The sequence below is a fragment of the Sciurus vulgaris genome, assembly GCF_902686455.1.
Source record: "Sciurus vulgaris genome assembly, chromosome: 9".
NCBI lineage: Eukaryota > Metazoa > Chordata > Mammalia > Rodentia > Sciuridae > Sciurus > Sciurus vulgaris.
In genome coordinates this window covers 78,042,913-78,067,214 of record NC_136469.1, presented here as the reverse complement: position 1 = coordinate 78,067,214, position 24,302 = coordinate 78,042,913, and the positions used below count along the sequence as shown (strand labels likewise).

The 24,302-nt window shown below is 38.7% G+C and overlaps 2 protein-coding genes across 10 annotated transcripts in view; one reads left to right on the top strand and one right to left on the bottom strand.

Moving 5' to 3' along the window:
- Positions 1-5,828: 5,828 nt before the first annotated feature.
- On the bottom strand, positions 5,829-11,004 carry HNRNPDL (heterogeneous nuclear ribonucleoprotein D like). Of its 8 annotated transcripts, XR_013766072.1 has the most exons (9): positions 10,359-10,979; positions 9,430-9,598; positions 9,174-9,335; positions 8,624-8,755; positions 8,366-8,480; positions 7,662-7,832; positions 7,242-7,334; positions 6,776-6,880; positions 6,072-6,089 (listed from the first exon to the last, which is right to left on the bottom strand). XR_013766072.1 is itself a non-coding variant. In XM_079153302.1 (8 exons), the coding sequence occupies exons 1-7, from the start codon at positions 10,799-10,801 to the stop codon at positions 7,264-7,266; spliced, it is 1,263 nt and encodes a 420-aa protein (XP_079009428.1). In that variant the 5' UTR covers positions 10,802-10,979; the 3' UTR covers positions 5,829-6,880; positions 7,242-7,263. The 8 variants fall into 8 exon arrangements, 6 of the variants coding, with proteins under 6 accessions (XP_079009428.1, XP_079009429.1, XP_079009431.1 ...); XM_079153302.1 differs by having other exon boundaries at positions 5,829-6,880; XM_079153303.1 differs by lacking the exon at positions 6,776-6,880 and having other exon boundaries at positions 5,829-6,089.
- Positions 11,005-11,669: 665 nt separating this feature from the next.
- The window catches only part of ENOPH1 (enolase-phosphatase 1), a 34,099-nt gene continuing 21,466 nt past the window's right edge, over positions 11,670-24,302 (top strand). The window contains exon 1 of one of the 2 annotated variants that reach the window (XM_079153334.1): positions 11,670-11,999. In XM_079153334.1, the coding sequence (XP_079009460.1) occupies positions 11,916-11,999 (84 nt within the window). In that variant the 5' untranslated portion in view covers positions 11,670-11,915. The remainder of the gene's footprint in view (positions 12,000-24,302) is intronic. The other variant, XM_079153335.1, reaches the window with a different exon arrangement.

Genomic DNA, 24,302 nt, shown 5'->3' with positions numbered 1-24,302 from the left:
TTCAGTGGCATTTGTATAAGTTCTTTTTGATATCTTTCTTCCACCTACTATGTTTTTTATATTTTGAAGATATTTTCAAACATATTTTAATCTGAAATAGTTTCAAATCTATTTTATTTCAGCACAAGTGTGCCTGATACTTCCAATATTTATTTTAATCTGAAATAGTTTCAAATCTATTTTATTTCAGCACATGTGTGCCTGATACTTCCGATATTTATTTATTATGCTGATTTGTGATGAATTTTTAGATTAAATTTTATTTCTTTTTGTGGTATGGGACTTGAACTCAACACATTCTAGGCAAGCACTCGACCATTGAGCTACACTTCCAGCCTGTGATGGCTTTTTATTTATCATGTGCTGGCTATTCTATTTGAGAAATTATTTGTAGAAACAATCAGAAATCAAAGATGTGAGGTAGGTGGTATTTTTCAGTGGTAGAGCACATGCTCAGCATGCTCAAGGCCTTGGGTTCAATACCCAGCAAAGAGGACAGGGAAGAAAGGTAGGAAGTTTGTTAGTTACTGGTATTAACCCATTTTCCATTGTTACAGCACAATGCCTGAGGCTGGTTAATTTGTAAAGAAAAGAGGTTTCTTTAGCTGTGTTTCTTTGTATGGAGATGCAAGAGCTGGCTTCTGCTCAGCTGTGTGTGAGAGCCTCAATGGCATACTCACAATGACAGAAGTACCTAAGGTACTCCTAAGGGAGGGGCCAGTCTTAATCTTTTATAACCCACCCTTGAGGGAATTAACTGAGGTTCCTTAGGAATTACATTAATCCCTTGTGTAGGCTTCTCTGGGTTTTAACCTTGTAGGTTTTTGTCAGGTGAATTTCTCATCTCTTTAGTACTCTCTAGTGCTTTCCAGTTTTTAAAAATACTTCACCCTGCTTCTTAATTGTCTTCAGAAGGATTGATTTGAATTACGTAGGCCACAGTTGTTGGTAGCAGAAGGAAGAATACACACAATAAAAATAAGTGCCTTTTATCTTACATAGGTATTCATATACACCTGAGTATACATCATTTACACTAAAGGACTGTGCTAATGCATGTGAATATGAATGTGACGATAAATATAAAAATATGGTACAATTTTTTTTTTTTTGGAACTGGGAATTGAACCCAAAATAAAAGTGAGACAAGTTCTCACTGAATTGACAAGCTAGCCTTGAACTTCAGATCCAAGACCCTCATGAGTAGCTGGGATTACAGGCATGTACCACTGTACCCTACTAATGTAATCTTAGGAGTGGTTTCTGATTTCTAAAATAATTGAGAACTTTTGACATTTCATGTACTGCTTTTTTCCCCCTTGCTCCTGGCAACAAATGAAGTTAATAACTACAGACTTTGTTCTTAAATAATACTAAAAGTTTGCATACTTTTCCAAAACTGTCATTAAAACAGTAAATTCTGTATTTTCCCGGTTTAATAACTCCCACTTGATTGTTTCTATTAAAGAACACAGAGAACTTTTTTTCTTTGGTCCCAGGGATTGAACCCACGGGTGCTTAACCACTGGGCCACATCCCCAGCCCTTTTTTATATTTTGTTTTGAGGCAGGTTCTTGCTAAGCTGCTTAGTGCCTCACTAAATTGCTGAGGCTGGCTTTTTAACTTGGGATCCTCCTGTCTTAGCCTCTTGAGCCACTGGGACTATGGGCATGCGTCAACACATTGGGCTCATTTTTGTTTGAAATGGAATCTGTGTTTCTTAGAACACAAGATCTCCCCACCTCTGCCAGTTGAGTGGTTGGAATTATAGGTGCACACCACTATTCTTGCCTCATCCTTAATTTTGACAGGCTCTAAGACCTATGTGTACATGCATTATAAGGAATAATTATTAAAAAAATAGATGTACAGTAAATGAGATCAAAGCATGACTTGGGGTATTTATTTCTAAAGTCATTGAAATATATAATTCAAAAAAATCATAACAATCCCAAACCCCAAGAATTTTAAAATATCACATTTTCAGATTATTAAAGAAATGTTTATTCCAAAAATTCCTTTTCTTTTCCATATTCCCAAAATTGTGGTAGGCATAGTTCTAAAAATTCTTAGTAGTAATAAAAATTATTGGACTCATCTTCAGTATTTTAAAAATATGATAGAAACCACATAAGAAAAATCTGTACAAGCTAACAACTAGTATTTGATTTTGCCTAGTATGCTGCTGATTATCACATGAAGTTCTGATTAAGAGCTATATACCTGATTAATGTCATCACATAGGTAAAGCAATATATACCACAAACCATTCAAAACATCATCTATAGGGAGAAAATAAAAGGTTTCCTGGTGATGAAAAAAGCTGAAACTACCCTAAACCACCACTTAGTCCCGCCCCACCCCCTGTATTCAACTTGCCGTATGTGTCTGGAATCAATGGCAATCTAAATATTAATCAGTAATTAATATTAATCAGAATCTCACAGGACAGATCTTGCATGGGAACAGGTAGTTGCTCCAGATTATCCAGGCTCATCTCAATAGAGGAATGGGCAATCCTGCTTTCCTTCAAAAGATCTCAGAAATCAAGGACATTAAAAACTACTGACCAATCATAATGCTTAAAAGGCATTCCCAGAAGTGGTAAACTCTTCAGCTGAAAATCTGATTAATAGGAGTTTAGTAAATTCCAGAATATAATCTGAGTTGTTTTTAGCCAACTTTCCCAACTTGAAAATCAGGGCTTCATGGCTTTGAGGACCTTCAGTGGGGCTGACCATCCTATCATTTAACAGTCAATTACCCTATGTGTGTTTATCAGCCACCACAAATAACCAAGTACAGAACATCTTTCTTTGTGCCACCTTACCAAATTCAGCAAATTTTAGTCAGTTACCATAAAAGCCAACAATTCTAGAGCCTTTTAAACCAGATGGCTTTTGGAGCAGTCTACAGTTTCCCTGAAACTAAATTTTAAAAATATTTTTTTCATTTATACACGTATTTTTGGTCAGATTCTCAAAAGGAGATGGATTGAATGACAGGAGAAAACTTGTCTGTAGTAGCATTTCCCACATTTTTAACTTGTGCTGCTCTTTGAGAAACCAAAATCTTGGAAAATTTTATTTGAATTCTAGATTTGAAGTAACAAGACTATGGTATATCATTTTTGTTGTTATAAATGGACACAATACCTTTATTTTGTATGTGATGCTAAGAATCAAACCCAGTGGTTAACAGGTGCTAGGTGAGCACTCCAGCCACTGAGCTACAACCACAGCCTTACTATTTTTTAGAAGTTACACCCTCAGTCTCACCACCAAAACTGATATGCCACCCCCCCGCCCTGCCAGCCCCACAGATGGGCACACCTCTTTTGGGTACTGGTAGGAGGGTAAAACAAGATGAAATTGCCACTTGAACAGCATTAAGTCTTCAGAATGGTTAGCATTGCCCTGAAATAATCAGAACACCACTATATCCTTTCCTATGGTGTACAGAAAAGCAGAAGTCAGGGAGTGTATTTTTTGCTACTGAACTAAATCTTGCTGAAATTCAAGTTGGCCATTTTAAAACCAAGAATAGCCCATATTCTTATGGCAATACATATTCAAAGAATTGTTTAAAAAGATTGTCGCTTTTGCTCAAAATGTTGAGGCCACAGATGACAGGTCTATTAAGCTTCTTAATTTTGCTCAATTCTAAAATCAATTCAGATGATGTATGTACATTCACATCTTTAAAATTTTGCTTACTTTAATTGGTAAAATTTAAGCATCATTTGGCTAAGTAATATATGACTAAAGAAATGCCCTTAAATTTTGATTAGCAAAAGATCTCTTCCACTATTATGAAATTATGATGCTCTGAATACTGATGGACATAGAGGCTATTCTTATCCATTTGTATTCCCAAACTCTGAAGTATTAATTTTATTAAAATGGCTTTAAGACTATTGAATGTTGTTGCTAACAAGGTTTTCTGTAACACAACTTGCTCAAAACAGTTTAGAAAGCTTACTTAACTATCTGGGTCATCACAGGTTATTTCAGAACTTCATTTTGACCCCAACCCCTTCAATATTCCAATTTGGTTTAGTTCTAAATAGATTTTTTTTTTTTTTTTTCTATTTTTTGCAGTACTGGAGATTTAATCCAGGGGCACTACCACATAACCACATCCCATTTGAGTCTCACTAAATTATGAGGCTCTTCCAAAATTCCCATTCTCCCAAGTCAGGATAGTAGATGCACATCATCATACCCAGCTAGGAATGGAACCTTGATACACTTCAGTGCCTACAGCACTTAGCCTTGATAATTTATTTCTAACTTATGTTAGCTGGTGAACTAAGACTCTAAGGACTGAATCAATCTCAAGTCCAAAGTCCCTAAAAGAAACATTCTCATTACCCCTTCATCTTCTTGAAAATCAGCTAAGACAGTCTTTTTATGCCATGTATATTCTCAAAGTCATACATATCAAGACTTAATTAAAGAGTTTGTATTTTAAAAAGCTTTTATTCATTTAGATCAGGGAAAAGGACAATCTCAATGCCAACTTGTCACCTAATCATAAATTTGAATTTACAGGATCCACTACTCTATATACTGCACCTACTTACAACACAACTTGAAAATTTACCTCCCTTTCCTAAGATTGCATACTGAAAGAATAAACAGTCCCTTTCAACAGCCAACCTTGGTACTTGGCCATAGCAAAACAAGGCCAAGGCATCATGACTTCATAGCTCAGCAAGTACAATTATTAGAACAAAAGTTGCAGGCATCTAATGTTTAAAAAGGAGGAGAGGGTTATCAGCTTTAAAAACACTGGGATAGTGTGAGAACTAATCTGCAGGTGAACACATATGCCAAACCTAACATGAGAGGAACCATGAAAACAAACTTCCCTAAGTCCAACCATGTTCAATGTAAAATTTAAAGCTTGTTTACCCAGGAAATCTTTCAAAATCCAAGTATAAAAACTTTCAATGTACCAGGACTAATGACCATAGCAGTTAAGACCAACATTAACCTAAGCATTACCAATGGAAATGCTTTACTACTCTGCTCATGCACTAATTCTAAAAGTGAGACTAACGCATACCACATATTGAATACAGCTTCCTAAGAATGCCAACAAAAATACTTCACTGTGGTGGTAGCTATGACATATCAACAGAATACAATTTTAAAATTATTCTGCCATTACCTTCAATTGTAATCTTTTGACCAAACTTTAATGGATAACCTCATACCCATCTGATTAAATCCTTGTACTTTGAATGCTTTTAGATCCTACCAGTTTTACAATATCTTTTCCTTGTGTTATGGTCTAGATTTAATAGAGAAAAAATTAGTCATGGATGTTATGAATAGCCAAAGCTTTTCCCAACAGACCACTGACTTAATTCGAAAATTACACATGGCTTGTGAGAGAACAAAAGAGCTATTAAATTTTTTGCTTGAAGTACTGGGTACAGAACCACTCTACCACTGAGTTACATCCCAACCCAAAAGAGTAATTTCCTTAGACATAAAATCTAGAAGACACATGGTCTACACTTAGAATGCTTCCAGTAACCACAATGCCATCACTTAGTTTGAGACTTTAGTCTCTTAAGTATCTAGGAGGGAAAAAGCATTACCCAAAGAAATGTCTGGTGGAAGCCTCAGTTAATTGGAAAATTCTTAGAACATAGAATACATCTACAAAAATGGGTAACAGGGTGACACTGTGGCTATTTATAAAGGATCATAGTTTCTCCTTGTGGAACCAGTACACCCTGCAAAATAAATGGTGCCATAATTATTGCTTATTTAAAATTACATTTTTACAGAGCTATGCAGTACCTGACGCAGAAAAACAATCACATAAGGAAGCATTTATTTGAGGTTTAACATGAAATCATACAAATAAAATTTGTATAAACACAAATCCACATTGAGTCATAACACAGATAGCAAAGGACAAAGTAAAAACAAAGAAAACTAATTGGCGGCTATATACAGTTGGGACACAGTTGTGTCTTGTACACTAGAAAGTCTTTTACAAAATAATCATCTTAGATCAACAGAAGACCAATCTTCAATGTCGTCCTGCAAGATGGGTTTCTTTAGCATCTCCTAAAAGCAAAAACAAAAGAGCAGTTAGATTTGTGCCAGTGTGGCAAGCTTTCAAAGGTCCACTTTCATGAATTGTTTTAAGTCCTCACTTTATTCTTTTCTTCAAATAATTAAAGATCACATGCATATTTATAGGCAAAATGCAGCTTCAGTAATTTGTAAACTCACCCTGGAGTTCCCAAATGATATTAAATCCAAAACTATTCAGAAAAGAATCTGGGAACACAATCTTCCCATATTCAAAGATTGAACTTAAATTAAGGCCTACTAGAAGCATCTCTAGTAAGCCAGATGAAATGCTACCACAAATGTGAATTTCCAATAGGCTTATTATATCACAAGAAAACAGATTGCTTTTGTGCATATGATCTTTAACTTATATCCCAGATTTAAAAGTTCTTGTTTTGGTTTGTAGATTTCACTATTAGCTATAAAAAGAAAAAGCAAGCATTAAATCTTAAAGAATGAACACTTAAAATGAGGCTCCACAATTGAAATACAACACTAAACAGAAGACCAAAATGATTAAGCTGTAAAAAGGCATTTATGTACTTTAACTCCTGTAAAAAACCATTTAAGTTAAGTTTAGACACTTAATCTCCAAAAAGATTAAAAAAAAGAAGCCAAAGTCTGAAGTTTTCCACTTTAATCTTTACGCTGGTACATGAAGTTGGAAGAGACCATACCACAGGACAGCGTTTTCTGGTGTATGCCTTGCGCTCTGCCCGCAACGTGCGACCCCCAGAGATAGACGTGGTCAGGGTGACACACGGCCTGCAATGAAGTTCCCGCTGGCGGGTACAAACAAGGTATAATGTCAGAGTTAGAAGACAACATTCTTGTTTTCCTTAAGTTGTACCCATTTCAGTACTTTACCTGTTAATAGTTCTAAAAATGTTTAATTATTCCTCTAGACCTCCTGGTACACAAAGCAAACAGAAAAACTCTTAAGTTTTTCTGTAATACTAAAAAAGGTGAGATAAGACTTTAAAGTTAAAGATCTATAGACACTTTAGGCAAAACAGGCTCATAATGCAATTAAAAATTAATTTAGTAAAAACAGGCTACATATTATTTTGTTTTTACTTATTTTTCATTTGTCTATTGATCTTTAAATTAAATTAGACATTTCCACTCGTTTCTTATACACACCTGTTTTCTCCAATGTCCTCCTTTAGTATGGCTGGTAATTATTTTGGTGATTGCCACCCCCTCGAGATGCCTTGCCATAAGTGCTCTGTTGACCTATTTTGAAAGGATACAAATTTGACTAAGTTTTCTATACAATGGTTTCTTCACAAACATTAAAAAGCTATCAAATGTGTAAAAAAGTTTGCATGCTAAGTATTAAAATATTTTTAATAGCCAGTAGTCATAAATCATACATCCCAATACTTTTCTAATCACCATGCTCTACTATTATAATCACCTTATGATCATAATACACCTCAGAAATTCCAAACACTTTAATAGATGGAAAACCCATATACACAAACAATTTTAGAATGGAAATGTACTTCAATACTGAATTTCAATACCATTGGTTTATGAAATTAAGTTAAATATTCTTACCACTGTAGTCTGCATATCCCTGTCCATATCCATAGTTCCCATAGTTATACCCAGTATAATCATATCCGCCATAGCCACTATAGTTCTGATCACCACCATAGGCACTATTGTAATTTCCATATCCTTGATCATAATAGTTATTAAATCCTTGGTTCCAGTTTTGGCCCTGACCTGAAACAATGCACAATGATTGTTAGGAAACAACTTCTGACCCCCAATCCTAACACAAAATGATGCGTTCTTGTCCCTCGCTCTGCGTATTTTAGAAGGCAGAATGGACCAAATATTTTTATCTACTTGGCAGGAAGTATTCTTTTCTGTTATCAGGGGGTAGAAAGTCCAATTGTGCCAGTATCGAGTTCCTAAACATAATTAAAAAATTACCATATTTTCCATTGAAGATTAAGACAGATTGTTCTTAAGAATTTCTAAGAAAACCTACCACATCATGTTTTACCATGATACTACTTCCCTACCAGTGATGATACTGTCAAAGTGGCCATTCATTCTTACAACAGGTAAAACCTGTTAAACTCATTAGAAAATAAAAAAGCAACCCCCTTGTCCCTCAATCTGTCATTTTTTTTTTTTTTTTTTCATGTTGTAATAGGGTTAAAATTAGATTCAGCCTTATTTTTTCTGGACTTAGTCTTACTTAGCAGTACACAACATAAACCCTGGAATTATTTCCCAAGAATTCTCACCTCGGCCACGACCCCTAGTACCACCTCGTCCACCAGCTGCAGCACCTCTTCCTCCTTTCTGTTGTTGCTGTTGCTGCCTATATACCTCTTTGGGTTGTGCAACTTTGATTTCACACTATAAACAAATTTTTAAAAATTACAAATACAGAATTTTTACAGAAGTTTTAACACTAAACCATTTTATCCTTCTCAAATACATTACTAGAAGGAAAAAAAAAAATCCTCCAATTTTCATTCAATATAATTATATGACTTTACCTTCCCAGAACCAATTTGATGATATCTGCTTTCTAACAATTTCTTTACTGGCTCTTCATCTGTATATGTGATAAAACAAAATCCTCTTCTTTCATTTGTTTTTGTATCCATGGGAAGTTCAATATTTTCAATCTGCAAGAAAGATGCATGTTCAAGATCATCCAACAATAGTAAAAAGCTACCAAAGTGGCTCAGAACACCACAGATCCCAATTAGGCAACTTCTGAGAAGTAGACATTATTTTATCATTAGCCTAAAAAGATTTGCTATATGTGAAGCATTGAGAATAAATTACCTTCTAACAGCCTTCTGTACCCAGTCCCCAATACTGACCACATCAAATAGCTGGGTTTTGGCCAAAATAAATTAGGTACTGGTTTTTATTACCACACAGAAAGCAACAATTAATTTATAGTCACTGGAAGGCACATGAGCAGTGACATCATCCTGTCTTTATGGAAAATAGTAATTGGTTCTATACAAACTCTACAAAGGACGAACATTTATAAACACACCAAATACAAGATACATGTAAACAATCACAGCGCACCTCTCCAAAGGCTCCAAAATATTCTTTAATTTGTTCTTCAGAAGTATCTGGGCTCAATCCACCCACGAAAACCTTTTTAGGGGGTTCTTTCCCTTTTAAAGCTTTGGCCCTTTTAGGGTCTATCAATTTGCCATCCAGTTTGTGTTCTTTCAGTTCCAAAACCTAGAAGACAAATTTGTTGTGACACCAATTAAATCCCAGAAAATCTTCAAAAGAAAAAACCCACCAAGAATCACAATGCAAAATACATTCCTACCTTATCAACACTAGCAGCATCTTTGAAAAGCACAAATCCAAATCCTCTTGATCTTCCAGTGACTGGATCTGTTTTAATCGTACAGTCTACAACTTCCCCAAATCGAGACAAATATTCAGTCAGATCTTTCTTGCTTGTATCCCAGCTCAAGCCTCCAATAAACATTTTACTAGAAATGAAAGTTTATTTTAAGTTTAGTAGTAACTTATATGACTGTTTCACTCCTGGAATTAATCAAACTGTGAAAAAACCACAGTAAAATTTACACACTGACTTCAAGCAACTTAATCTACTTTTACAGAAACTAATAACAGACCACAAAAATCTCAAAATTCCATCTAGGACACCAAAGCAAAACAGATCGCTTTTCACATGTCGTAATGCAGAATTTAAAATCTGGCCAAGGTTCTGCTTAGCTTCCTTAAGATCCGAAAATCCAACTTCCTAAACCGGTCCCTCACAACTTTCACGAACTCTCTCTGATGTCACGCTAACATTCTACCTAAAAAACTCATCATAATGCATTTTGAGTATTAAATATCACTCATCTATTAGCGACCAAACCAAGAGTTTCTGAACTCGCTCCAGAAAACCTGCGCGGGGCAGTAAGAGACAATGAAGAGGCGGCGGCAGCTGCAGCATGTGGTGCAGCTAGGCCGGCCCCTCCCCCCTGGCCCCACGCGGCGCCTGCGCACTCGGGACTCCGAAGCCGCCGCCCTCCACCTCCAACCCCTCTGCCCTTCCCCCACCCTCCGAGGGCCTCTCGAGTCACCCCCGCCGTCTTACTTTCCTCTTCCCTCCAAGCTACTGGGGCCCAGCGGGCACGCGGAGTATCGACTCAGGACAAGAATGGGGGCAGCACGCGGCTCCCGAGGGACGAAAGGCGCGTGCGGCGCGCTGGGGGAGGGGAGGAGAGAAGCGTGCGGTACCCGTCATCCTGCTGATTCTTGCTCGCGTTGATCTTGGATCCCTCTGCGAATTCCTCTATGTTGCTGTACTCGTTCATGTCCTCCATGGTGGTGGAGCTGTCGGCAGGGGGGTGCTGGCGCGCAGTCCTGGTCGCGGCAGCAGCGGCGGCAGAGCGTTGTATGGAGCTGGATTTAAAATGGCGGCGGAAGAGATCCGGGCGCCGCCTGCGCCCTCCCTTTATAGCCGCCCCGCCCGCCAATCGGGAGGGCTGCTGGGCGGTGACGTGGCGCTGGGTCCGGCGCGCCCCCTGCCGGGCGGAGCCGGCAGCGAGCGAAGGGAGGAGCGGGGCGAGCTGCCGCGGCGCCCGCGGCCGCCAATGGGAAATGCTGCGGGAGGCTAAAGTAGCGGGAGCGGAAGGGAACAATGGCGGCGGCACATGGGAAAGCCGGGGCGGGACCTCCATCGCGGCCCTCCCGGTGGGGAGCGAGGTCGCGCGGGAGGGGGCGCGGGCTTGGGATAAGAGAAGAATCAGATGAGAAAAATGAAGGGGCGAAAAGTCCTGGGGTCAAAAATCCCGAGCAGCGCCGTCGCGGGGCCACAGTCCTTCTTGCCTTGAGAGCCTTTGTCTCTGGCGTCCAGTCCGGCCCAATCCTACCAAAGAGCCGTCAACCTGCCTTTTTGCGCCCTCGGTTGCCCAGTGCGGAGCTGCTGCGGCGGCTGCTCCTATCGACTAGCGCCGTGTCCGGACTGCTCCGGAAAAAGGCGGACTGCGCCCGGCGCTGGCGGCTGAGAAGGCGAGCGCGCTCGCCTGCCGCGCGCACGCGTGTTTCGTCCTCGCGCTGGCTGGAACCAGCCGAACAGGAAACGGGCGCGCGGCGGCCCCTCCGGGCGGCGACGCAACACGGGCGCCTCTTCCGCTACCACCTCAGGTGCCCAGGCCGCGCGACGCGGCGGGCCTCCCCGCCGCAGCCGGGATCTGGCACCGCCTCAGTCGCTAGCTGAGGACGCGAGGAGGGGTGGGGTCTGGTCAAATCACTGTAGATATGCAAAAGCAGAGGCAGTGGGCGGGGTGGGGGTTGGGTGCAGTAGAGGGCAAGGGGCACTCACATCCCCGGCGCGCCACTCGCGGGGCTCCAGTCTGCACGTGCCCCGGGCCTCTCCCACTCGTTCGACCAGTCTGCGGAGGGCGCGCGCCCGGCTCCCGCGTTCGCTTCTTTGTTCCCGCCCACGCGAGGCCCATTTTGACGGATCCAGTTCGAGGTAGACTGGCGGCCAATCGGCGCTGCCGCATTAGCCTCCCCCGCCTCTCGGATCCTGTGAGGACCGCCCCCTTCTCTGCCCACGTGGTCTGGGCCTGCAGCTCCGGTGCGTTGAGTTCTGACCCCTGGGCGGCGGTCCTCTCCACTTGCTGGTCCGCGGAGGTATCCTCTCCTGCGCTCTTCAGGCCCCACGCGGTCGCCATCTCCGAGATTGTTGCGGGGCTCTCGGAAGCCCAGGACTGTCTTGGGGCGTAGCCGGCGCTGCCCTCCACCCTCCCTACCAGCAGACTGATTTCTGTGGTAACATCTGGTGGGGAAATGGTCGTGCTTTCGGTGCCCGCTGAAGTCACTGTGATCTTGTTAGATATCGAAGGTACCACAACCCCGATTGCTTTCGTGAAGGTGAGGGGCGGCTGGGAGAGGGGAAGTTACTTGTGCTTAAATAGAATTGGAAATTTAAGTATTGCAGACTTTGCACTAGAGATCTGAAGCTTAGGAGAGGCGGTGCGACTTTGCATCCTCTGGAATGGAGAGGAAGAAGGCTGCGTTTGATTACGGGCGTGCTTTCCTCATGGCACCATCTTCTCCCTCTTAGGTTCTTGCTCTTGCTTAGTTGCAGCTGGGTGGGAAGACATAGTGGTTAGTTGAAGGAAAAAAAAAGGTTCAGAGGGGAAGTCCCGCGGCGCGCAGTGAGGTGATGAGTGCCCCTCCTGGTAGGGCTGTGCCTCGTCGCCCCGCAGGTGAGCATCCAGCGGTTTCTCTTTGGGGCCTCGCGGGGCAGCGGTCTAGATTGAGTGGTCCCTGAGGTCTAGTTCCTCAAAACGTAAACACTGAAGTGTCAAGATGGTTTTCTAGATAGCCTTGGTGTCTTGGGCGGTAGTGGTCGCTCTTCGTTCCTTCCCTTTCCTACTGTTAGTAGCCCAGCTGCTCACTGATATTTTATTCGAGTAGGTGTTGTGGTCCACAGTACCGATTTATTGAACTACAGGACACTTGTGGGTTCTGTACATTTTCCTCAGAAAAACATAGAAACTTGAAGCTTTTATTCAAAGCATCCTCCTGCTAATCAACACTGTGTACATGTATGTAATTCACAAGCTTCCTCTTCATTGTCGCAGGCTCCTTTCCTAAATGTATCCCAGCCGTCTGTCAGAATATATACCAAATGTTAGTATGATTTTTGAAGAACATTTCTCGGGTCTTAACTTCTCTTTAAGAATTCATTTCAAGTACAAGTATTAATTAGAGATGCTTGGGTACATAAAATGTAGGAAAAACTCATGATTCAAAAAACCGAGCAGCCTGAGTTTTAAATTGTTTATTTTTTTAAAAGTACTCGTGAAGAATGATTTTCTAGATATAGGTTATCATATAAAATCTACATACACCTTTAGGACTTCAGATGTCACAGCTACTTAAAAATTTTTTGGAAGAATCATAGTATCTTGACATCTTAAGCAAAGATTTTGAAGAAATCTGGTTTAACTTATCTTCCAAGTATTTAATCACACCAAGGACCTCAGGATTGCCCAAGTGCTGATAATTGTGTTGGCTTTCTTTTTTCTTGTGATAGAATAATACCTGCTGTCTTGGTTTTCAGAGAAAAAAAGGATTCCTAATTTTTGTGGCTTATAATTCATAACTAACTCACTTAGCTGCATTCTGTCTTTTACTTCCTGCTGTCATTAGCAGGGTAGTAACAGAGTTTTTGCATTAGATATGTGCCATTCTTGGAAACTATTTGTGATAGAAAATGTCTCATACAATTCAGTTTTGTAAAAAAGTAACAAATAGCTCTCCCCTACTTTTTTCTCCCACTGTATGAGCCACTTCTTGAAATCCTTATGGCAAACTTACTCTGAAACCCTAGCGACCTAAATAAATTGATGAGAGTTTGCCTCTAGAAGCCTGTGGAGTGGCACACTCCTGTAATCCCAGCAGCTCAGGAAGCTGAGACAGGAGGATCCTGAGTTAAAAGCCAGCATCAGCAACTTTGGGAGGCCTTATGCAACTCATTGAGACCCTATCGCTAAATAAAATATAAAAAAGGGCTGGGGATGTGGGCTCAGCGATTAAGTGCCCCTGGGTTCAATACCACTAGACTATTTTGAAGCTCAAGGCAGGTTGCAAAAGAACGCTACAGGAATGTTTAAAGGATAGTTTCTTGTGCAAGTCCCATAATATATACCATTAATTATTAGTATTGTTAATGTTTTTGTTACACATGATTTTATTAGCTCCACTATTTCTAAAAGTATGTTCAGAAGAATATTAGGTCTTTGGGTGTTTTTGGTAATAATGCAAAAAAATGCATTAAGTGTGCTTGTGGGAAATGCTCGTCTGAACATATTCAGCTAGATTTATTAACTGCATAATTCCTTAGAGCCTTTGCCTCATAATACACGTGTACCGTACATTGCATGTCTTGAGAGTGACATTTTATAAATTTACTTGACAAGAAACTTTAGCATAGTTTTTGCACACTTATTTAGAGGACATACTGAGTTATATCCTTAAACTTCTAAGCTGGGAGTTGAACAGTGTTATGTGTTGAACATATTATTAGTCAGACTAGGGGTGTGAACTTGCAGCCCTGCTTTGTGTGGAATGATGGAAGGAAACATTGAGTACTGTACATATGTGGAATACGTAACTCATTCTTCATGAGATGTGTGTACTGTTTACATTTTACTAATGCTCTAAAAAGTTGAACAATTTGCCTGGGATTTGAATCAAAATTGTCTATTCTGAAACTTATTTCCATTTCTGTGTGCAGTCTTTGTAATGAGACCACAGTGTTTGGTCTTTTTTGCTTGACTGCTTTATATGTTATAAATAGCACAGTTGATTTGAGAGCACTTCAGTCAATATGAAATACCATAAAGTACACAGTAACAAATTTCAGTTTATATCACCTCTTGGTGATGGGTTTAGGTACAGTCCTTGGACAAAATAATGCCTTACCTTATTTGGCTGTTTGGTTCAACAGTGGATATGCACTGCGAAAATCAAGTATTGTCAGAAATTGCCTTTGAAGTACCCTTAGGAAGTGAATGAATACTCTTTGGAAACTGTCCATATCTATCTATCTATCTATCTATCTCTCTCTCTCTCTCTCTCTCTCTCTTTTTTAATTAGGGCTTTATGGTTTACATAGTAGTTGGGTTCATCCCAAAAAACTCAGACATGCATGGAAATCGATTTCAGTTCAAGTTCCTCTCTTGACTTTCCATCTTTAAGTAAATCAAATGCAGTTTTTCCTTTACGGTTGAAACATTCCTGCTTCTTCCGTTGAACATCAGAAGTAGTTGTTTGGGAATTTGGTAATAAATGAATAATACGTCATGTCAATCATTAGCCACACACTGAGCCACTCAGACTATAAGAGACCCTGGGGAACTGAGAACTGCTCCCAGGGAATTGAATTAGGTAAAATGGTAGACAGATTGCCAACACTGTTGTTATATTTTCCCTTTTTCTTTTTTAGCTGAGCACTTAAAGTTGAAAATGTATTCATATATGTGTATGAATACATTACATATATATGTAATGCCATATATGTATATAATATAGTGCCAATAGTTCAGGATATCTTATGAGATTCCATAGAATCTTTCCAGTTTAGGAAGTAATGTTTTCTGTTTAGTGATGTGCTCTGTTAGGGCATGCCTTTGGCCCCGAGGTTTCAGGGAACATCAAACAGTGGTTTAACTGACCAGCTATTACATCTCCCTCCCCCAACCTTTTTTTTCGTTTTGCAGTAGTGGGAATTGAACCAAGTTTCATTCCTGCTAAGAAAGCACTCTAACATTGAGCCACATCCCCATCCTTTTTAAATTTTTATTTTCAGATAGAATCTCAGTGAGTTGCCCAGGTTAGCCTTGAACTTGCAGTCCTCCTGCCTCAGCCTCCCAAGTATATATCTTACTTTCTAAGGCATAAATTTTTTAGATTTCTATCTAGTGAATGCTACAACTGGCTAGTTTCTCATAGAAGATGATGACTGCAAAGGCGTCCTTGTGTGAAAATCATTACAATTGATTGGAAGCAGAGCCAAAGTAGAATCCATCTTTCTTTAGACTTCCCATTGCATCTGCATCCTCAAAGCCACCAGTCTGCCCCTAATGGCAGGCTATGTGCCTCTGGGATTGTTTTTTTCTGCTACTGACTCCCATCCTTTATGGTGTTGATTTCCCAACATTTTTTGGTCATGTATACATAACATCAACACAATTGCAGCAGGCACTGCCAATATCAATTACGTACATATATTACTGTACTATTACTGTTTTAAAATAAATAGCAACTTAAAGATGAAATGACAATAAAAATGAATGTTGTTACAGTTTCCTATCCATTGTATAGTCTTGCTTGCCCATATGTATATATACACTTGATCTTTGTTGCTGGTGATGTGATATGCATTTTCTTTGTGCATTGTTATTCTAATGTTTTTAGCCTATGAATGAACACCATCAACAGTCCTTGCAGTTTTTCCTATCCACCTACCACTATTGTTTCTGATTTGGGGAAGATGATCAGTAAAATGCTCTATATTTAGAGTTAGTACATGTAAAAACAGTTGTGATAGTTATAGTCTATAAATTTACTATGAACACTTAGTGAATACGGAAACCTTGTTCCTAAGTTTGTGCAAGCCTCTGGTCATATTTTCAACCAATCAATGATAACCTTGTTTTATGTGTGTTTCTGTTTGCCTTATTTAGTATGTGTTATTGATTTATTAACAGTGATTTACAGGCAGTAGCACTGTAACTAATGCTTTATACACAAAGCTTATTTAACACATGTACTTTTTCCACAAGGTACGTCACAGCTTTCTTAGTTGAGGAACTTTCACACTTTGCTTTGGGGCCATTTTTTAACAGTAAAATCACCAAGAAAAATGGGAAAACATGGCACTACATAGACCTGGAAGGGATGCTTGTTTACAACGTGGGAGCTTACACAGGCACAGCTTGTTCAACCTCATCTGGGAATGTAAACATCTTCATATTAAAATTTTTCACCATAAGTATAGGTCCAAAAATAATTTTAGAAGTGCCACGAGTATTCATTTGGAAGTTGCCCATTTTAGTAAAAGACATGCTAACGGGAATCCACGAATAAGGACTGGCTGTATAGGATATTATTTCCAAGTAGAGGCTTAGAACCATGTTGGTTCTTGGCAACATAGAAATTAGACCTTATGGTGACTCTACTTTTTTTTTTCTTTTTCTTTTTTTAATGATACTGGGGATTGAACCCAGGGGTGCTTTACACTAAACTAAGTTCTCAGCCCTTTTTATTATTTTGAGACAGGATCTCACTGAATTGCTTAGGGCCTCACTAAGTTGCTGAGGCTGGCCTCGAACTTGGCAATACTTCTGCCTCAGCCTCCTGAGTTGCTGTGATTACAGGTATGCGCCATCATGCCTGACTACTTTTTCTTTTATAATGTCTCATTTGTGATGTTGAAGATGATCTGTAATTCTTTAAAGATTTGACAGGATTTTTCTTTTAAGATGGTGATGCTAATAGAAGTTGGTAAAGACAGTGGTTAAGGGACTGGAGTTTTAGCTTAGAGAATGAAGTGTTTGGCAAAGTTTTGAACAAGACTGATGGAAAATACTACTACTCACTATTACTATTGTTTTATTGGAAATGTGACAGAAATGCCTGGCAAACCAAATATCTCATTTTTTAAGTACAAAATCAATGTTTTTTCTTTGAGATGAGTTCTATCTATGTTGCCTAGGCTGGCCTTGAACTCCTGAGCCCAAGTGATCCTTCTGTCTCCCAGTTAGCTGGGACTACCAGCATGTTCCACCATGCCCAGCCTAGTGCAAAATTTCTTGGAGAGACTAAAACTGTATTATAAAAAAGGAATATGGTATCAAAATCCAGAGAACTGGTGCTAGTAACTTCTTGAAGTCATCTGCCCACATATGCTGGACAGGCTGGCCTTGATGTTGGCATTTGACAGACGGGTTTGAGTCCTGGATTTACATTTGTGCCAGCAGTAAAACTGCTTTGAAGTTTTCATCTGTTATAAAACATCATCTTGCAGGGATGTTCAGTGAATTCAAGGAGACAAATGTGAATTCCTTTCCTTCCCTTCCACTGTTAGAGTCTTAAGACCCTGGACCTGTCAGGTTCTCCCTCTGAGATTCATTGGAAATACTGACATTCTTTTTTGAGCTTCTTTTTGAGAACCTGATTCCAGTTACTAGCCCCCTTGATAACCTTCCCTTGTTCACTTGTGATTCATTGCACTAAATTAGATGACAGTTATCTTTAATTACAATTTAATCTTCATAATGGGATGTAGAAGACACTTTTTTGTTTTATTAGCAACACATTTATTAATTCATTTTGAATGCAGGTGTTGAAATCTAGTGTTCATTTCTGAAGAATTCAGTTTTCGTTTGTTTGTTGTTTCCACAATCCCAGAGTGCTGGGGACTCGAACCCAGGCCTCCAGCATGAGAGGCAGGAACTCTACGAGATGAGCTAAATGGCCTGCACTAAGAATTCAGTTTTCAACAGAGACATATATTGTATGGATCCTGCCCACTTACCCTAGGAAGATAGGATCAGTAGAGTTATAATTTCTGAGCCTGTGGTCTCATGTAGCTGCCAGAACACTGAAACTCTTAGTAGTTTTGAGTATAGTCTTTTTTTTTTTTTTTTTTTTTGTGATGGTACTGGGAATTGAACCCAGGGCCTTGTGCCTGCAAAGCAAGCACTCTACCAGCTGAGCTATATCCCCAGCCCCAAGTATAGTCTTTTTTGAAAAGATATTTAAGGAATTGTTCTAATAGTGCAACTGCTAGAAATATCTGGCAAATAGTATGGACCATTCCAAGAAATAGTAAATGCCATTTGTTAGAAGTGTTTAAGCACATCTTGGGAAACCATTTGAAGAGATGTTTTAATAATAAAAATAATTTTAAAAAGTCACAGTAAAACTAGCTAGCCTTTGTACCAGACTGCATTAGTCCAAGTAAAGTGCCTGGCACTTACTCACTTAAAGACCTGGCATAGCAAGGAAACAGGTCTACCTCACTCTTCACTGATTAGACCATGCTTGACGATGTGCACAGGCTCTTTGCTTTTGTTCCCCTGTCCCCCAGGCTGGGAATTGAACCTCAGGGGTGTTCTACCACTGATACATCCCCAGACCTTTTTATTTTGAGACTGGGTCTTATTAAGCTGGTGATGGTCTATGTTGTTGAGGCTGGCCTTGAACTTTGTGATCCTCCTGCTTCAACCTCCCCATTCTTGGGATTACAGTTATGCAGCACCACATTTGGCCAGGCTTTTTGTTTTTTGGTAGCAGGTGGCCATATTTCAGAGACGGTAATCAGTTGAGGGTGGATCTGATAGGAAGGAACCAAAGACATTTACAGATAATATAAACTATCTAATTTAATCCTTGTGATAATGACTTATTAAAACATAGGAGCAATGTTTTTCCTATTAAAATTTTAATATTAAAGTTTAGGAAAATAGAAAAACTATTAATGGTTTTATAATAACTTTTATTGAGAAAAATTAAGTATGCTACTTTAGCAAGATTATTTAAATTACTAGATTTTACTATTACCAATCATCCCCTTTTCCTTTCTGTTGAGACTGAAAATGAGACTGATAGTCTTTCCTACCTTTTTTGTTAACTTCTCAACTTCTTAATTTACAATGAACCCTGCCTAAAGAAGAAAGTACAGTATTGTTTATTCATGACAAGGAAGCTTTTGTCCTCACTTAAGAGTAACATATCCCTTAATAGTTTTCAGTGAATTCAGTTATGTGAATTCAAGTCACAGGTGTGACTTACTGTAGTCAGAGCATGCTAGAGATGGAGGTGATATCACCCAGAAGGACTGTTCAGCTGCCCAGTTCACTATACCAGAGCCAGGATTTTGGGAATAAAAAATTGGCTGGCTCTGGGAAATGTCTTAACTAGTTCATGAAAGATCAGTATAGGTAAAACCTGGTTTATGAAGTCCCCCTTGTATTATTGCTGCAGATATTTGATACTGAACTCCTGTGCAAAAAATGCATGGGAATGTTCTCCTTAATCCCAGAGAAAGATGCTAGGTGGGAAGATCATCCAAAAAAGTGACTGACACAGTAGGGAAACATGGCTTGACACAAGTATAGTTTTTCTTCATATTTATCATAGCACTGCTGGTTCACTACCTGTGTTGATACAACTATGCTCTCGAGGATACAGTCTGGCTATTCTGATTGATATTTAGGTTTTACTAAACTCTTAATAGCCAGAGATAACTTGACTATAATCATCCATTACATTCAAGTTTCCCCTCATTTTTAAGAAAATTTATTTATTTATTTTTTTATTTTTAGGATACTAGGGATTGAACCCAGCGTCCCCACCTATTTTTATTTATTTGTTTGTTTGTTTGTTTGTTTTTAATATCAAAATGGGGTCTTGCCAAGTTGCTGAGGCTGACCACCTCTAACCTGGAATTCTCCTGCCTCAGCCTCCTGAGATGCTGAGATTACAGTCACGTGTCAATGTGCCCAGCCAAGAATGTGATTTTTCTTAATTTTTTATTGCTACATTATGATTATACATAATAGTGGGATTCATTGTGACATATTTGTATATACGCATTGAAATGATCAATTTCATTCCCCAGTACCTCCCCCTTTTCTATCCTTCCTTCTGTCCCCCTAGTTCCTGTCCTCTACTGGTCTCCCTTTTAATTTTGTGAAATCCTCCCCCCGACCTTTTTTTTTTTCTTCTTCTTTTTTTTTTCTCTAGTGTTCACATATGAGAGAAAACAGGATCCTTGATTTTTTGAATCTGGCATTATTTCACTTAAAATAATACTCTCTAGTTTCATCTATTTTCCTGCAAATGTTATAATTTTGTTCTTTATGACTTAATAAAACTCCATTGTGTATATATGCATACCACATTTTCTTTATCCAGAGGATGAAATTTATTTTTAAAAACAAGCCAATTATTTTTCCTTTCCTTTTTATTCTGAGGTTAATAAAATAGTAACTCACCAATATTGCTTTTGTGTTATTTTCTGGCGGAAATTTTTTTTGTAAGTTCCCAGATACTAAAAACTTTTACACTGTGTGGTTTCCTTGGAAGACATTTTAAGTATTTTTTTATTTAAAACAGTTGTGCTTTTAAGTACAATTCTTGGGAGGAACTTTTATTACCTATTTTCTTGAAAGGAAATGATAAATATAGCAACAATTTTATTTTTATTGATTCCATGACTTTCTCATTGAAGCAACCACTGGACCACAAAGTTCATCCATATTTTGACTTTTAAACATTTATGAGGCAACTTCTTTAATTAGATCTTCAGAAATTTTGTGGCCCTTAATGGAACTCTTTCAGTAAGCTACCATGGAGCTATACAAAATACATAATAATATAAATTGCTGTTTGTATAGTATCCCCTTTGGCATTTAGTGGAATTTACTCATTTCCTGAAAGGCAAACTCTCTTTTTTAATTCTGTAACCTTTTCTTACACATATACTGCTAAACCATAACAATCCCTTAGGTGCCTGGTACATTAAAAATATATATTTATTTGTGGAATCCTGGATTAATTGCAACATTTTTAATACTATAGTATTTGAAAATTATCTATAAGGGATTATAACTGAACTTAAAACAATTATAATCACCATTATTTCTAGAATTATATTTTAAGTCAGGGTCTTCACATATGCTAAACAAGTACTCTGCCTCTGAACTACATCCTCAGCCCTTTATATTTTATTTTGAGACAGGGTCTTCCTAAGTTGCCCAGACTCTCCTGGATCTTCCAATCCCTCTGTCTCAGCTTCCCTAGTAGCTAGGATTAACAGGTGTGCTCCACCACACTAGCTATTTCTGGAATTATTTTTTAAGCCTAAACTTTTCTGTGTGCAGGGTTGGATAGTAAGCACCAACTTTTTTTTGGTTGGTTTGGTTTGGGTGTTTTTAACAAGCAAATTTTCTTTATACAATTTTATATTGCATATGGAATGGGCAATAATTACTATTTTGGCATTATTTAGTCTGAAGCTTGCATCATCTTATCAGCAGTGAATCAGTAAATTTTCAAATTTTCCTGTTTCATAGATTTTAGAACTAGAAGATTTAAATGCATTTAGCAAGTCCACAGATAAGCATGTCGGAGAGCCCCAGCCTGCTGCTGTTAGTACTGTGCTCATCTAAAGGTTTAGTGCCTGGAACTTGGAAAAGTTATTTATTATTATTTTTTAATTAAAAATCATAAATTTACATAGGGCAATGTTGTTTGATTCATTCTGTTATTTTTCCCTTCCCCCCCACCCCTCCCACCCCTCTTTTCCTGCTATACAGTCCTTCCTTCCTCCATTCTTACCACCCTCCTTATCCCTAACTCTAAACCTAACCCTATCCCTAACGCTAACCTACCTACACCCCATTATATGTCCTCATCTGCTTATCAGCGAGATCATTCGTCCTTTAGTTCTTTGACATTGGCTTATCTCACTTAGCATGATATTCTCCAATTTCATCCATTTGCCTGCAAATGCCATAATTTTATCATTCTTCATGGTGGAGTAATATTCCATTATATATATATGCCACAGTTTCTTTATCCATTCATGAACTGAAGGGTATCTAGGTTGGTTCCACAATCTGGCTATGGTTAATTGAGCAGCTATGAACATTGATGTGGCTGTATCTCTGTAGTATGCTGATTTTAAGTCCTTTGGTTATAGGCCAAGGAGTGGGATAGCTGGGTCAAATGGTGGTTCCATTCCAAGCTTTCTGAGGAATCTCCATCCTGCTTTCCAGAGTGGCTGCACTAATTTGCAACCCCACCAGCAATGTATGAGTGTACCTTTCTCCCCACATCCTCGCCAACACCTATTGTTGCTTGTGTTCTTGATAATCGCCATTCTAATTGGGGTGAGATGAAATCTTAGGGTAGTTTTCATTTGCATTTCTCTTATTACTAGAGATGTTGAACATTTTTTCATATATCTGTTGATGGCTTGTACATCTTCTGTGAAGTGTCTGTTCATTTCCTTAGCCCATTTGTTGATTGGATTATTTGTATTCTTGGTGTAGAGTTCTTTGAGTTCTTTATAGATTCTGGAGATTAGTGCTCTATCTGAAGTATGAGTGGCAAAGATATTCTCCCACTCTGTAGGCTCTCTCTTCACATTACTGATAGTTTCCTTTGCTGAGAGAAAGCTTTTTAGTTTGAATCTATCCCAGTTGTTGTTGATTCTTGCTTTTATTTCTTGTGCTATGGGAGTCCTGTTAAGGAAGTCTGATCCTAAGCCAACAAGTTGAAGGTTTGGACCTACTTTTTCTTCTATAAGATGCAGGGTCTCTGGTCTGATTCCGAGGTCCTTGATCCATTGTGAGTTGAGTTTTGTGCAGGGTGAGAGATAGGGGTTTAATTTCATTCTGTTGCATATGGTTTTCCAGTTTTCCCAGCACCATTTGTTGAAGAGGCTATCTTTTCTCCATTACATATTTTTGGAACCTTTGTCTAATATGAGAAAATTGTATTTATTTGGGTTTGTGTCCATGTCCTCTATTCTGTACCATTGATCTACCTGTATATTTTGGTACCAATACCATGCTGTTTTTGTTACTATTGCTTTGTAATAGAGTTGAAGATCTGATATTGCGATACCCCCTGCTTCGCTCTTTCTACTGAGGATTGCTTTAGCTATTCTGGGTTTCTTATTCTTCCAGATGAATTTCATAATTGCTTGCTCTATTTCTGTAAGGTACATATTTGGGATTTTAATTGGAATTGCATTGAATCTGTATAGCACTTTAGGTAGTATGGCCATTTTGACAATATTAATTCTTCCTATCCAAGAACATGGGAGATCTTTCCATCTTCTAAGGTTTTCTTTAATTTCTTTCTTTAGTGTTCTGTAGTTCTCATTGTAGAGGTCTTTCACCTCTTTTGTGAGATTGATTCCCAAGTATTTTATTTTTTTCGAGGCTATTGTGAATGGGGTAGTTTTCCTAATTTCTCTTTCCAGAGATTCATCACTTATGTATAAAAATGCATTGGATTTATGAGCATTGATCTTGTAACCTGCTACTTTACTGAATTCACTTATGAGTTCTAAGAGTTTTCTGGTGGAATTTCCAGGTTCCTCTAAATATATAATCATGTCATCAGCGAACAGGGATAGTTTGAGTTCTTCTTTTCCAATTCATATCCCTTTAATTTCTTTGGTTTGTCTAATTGCTCTGGCTAGAGTCTCAAGAACAATGTTGAATAGAAGTGGTAAAAGAGGGCATCCCTGCCTTGTTCCAGTTTTTAGGGGGAATGCTTTCAGTTTTTCACCATTGAGAATGATATTGGCCATGGGCTTAGCATAGATGGCCTTTACAATGTTAAGGAATGTTCCCACTACCCCAATTTTTTCTAGTGTTTTGAGCATGAAGGGATGCTGTATTTTATCGAATGCTTTTTCTGCATCTATTGAAATAATCATGTGATTCTTAACTTTTAGTCTGTTGATATGGTGAATGACATTTATCAATTTCCTGATGTTGAACCAACCTTGCATCCCTGGGATGAAACCCACTTGATCGTGGTGCACTATCTTTTTAATATGTTTTTGTATGCGATTTGCTAAAATTTTGTTGAGAATTTTTGCGTCCATGTTCATTAAGGATATTGGTCCAAAATTTT

What these genes read in the sequence shown, in the direction of transcription:
- HNRNPDL (XM_079153302.1), bottom strand. Translation starts at nt 10,801, where the DNA reads ATGGAGGTCCCGCCCCGGCTTTCCCATGTGCCGCCGCCATTGTTCCCT. An exon ending in ATGCTGCTAGTGTTGATAAG is followed by an intron (nt 9,336 to 9,429) that starts GTAGGAATGTAT and finishes TTTGTCTTCTAG; the next exon opens with GTTTTGGAACTGAAAGAACA. An exon ending in ATCAAATTGGTTCTGGGAAG is followed by an intron (nt 8,481 to 8,623) that starts GTAAAGTCATAT and finishes ATTTGTTTATAG; the next exon opens with TGTGAAATCAAAGTTGCACA.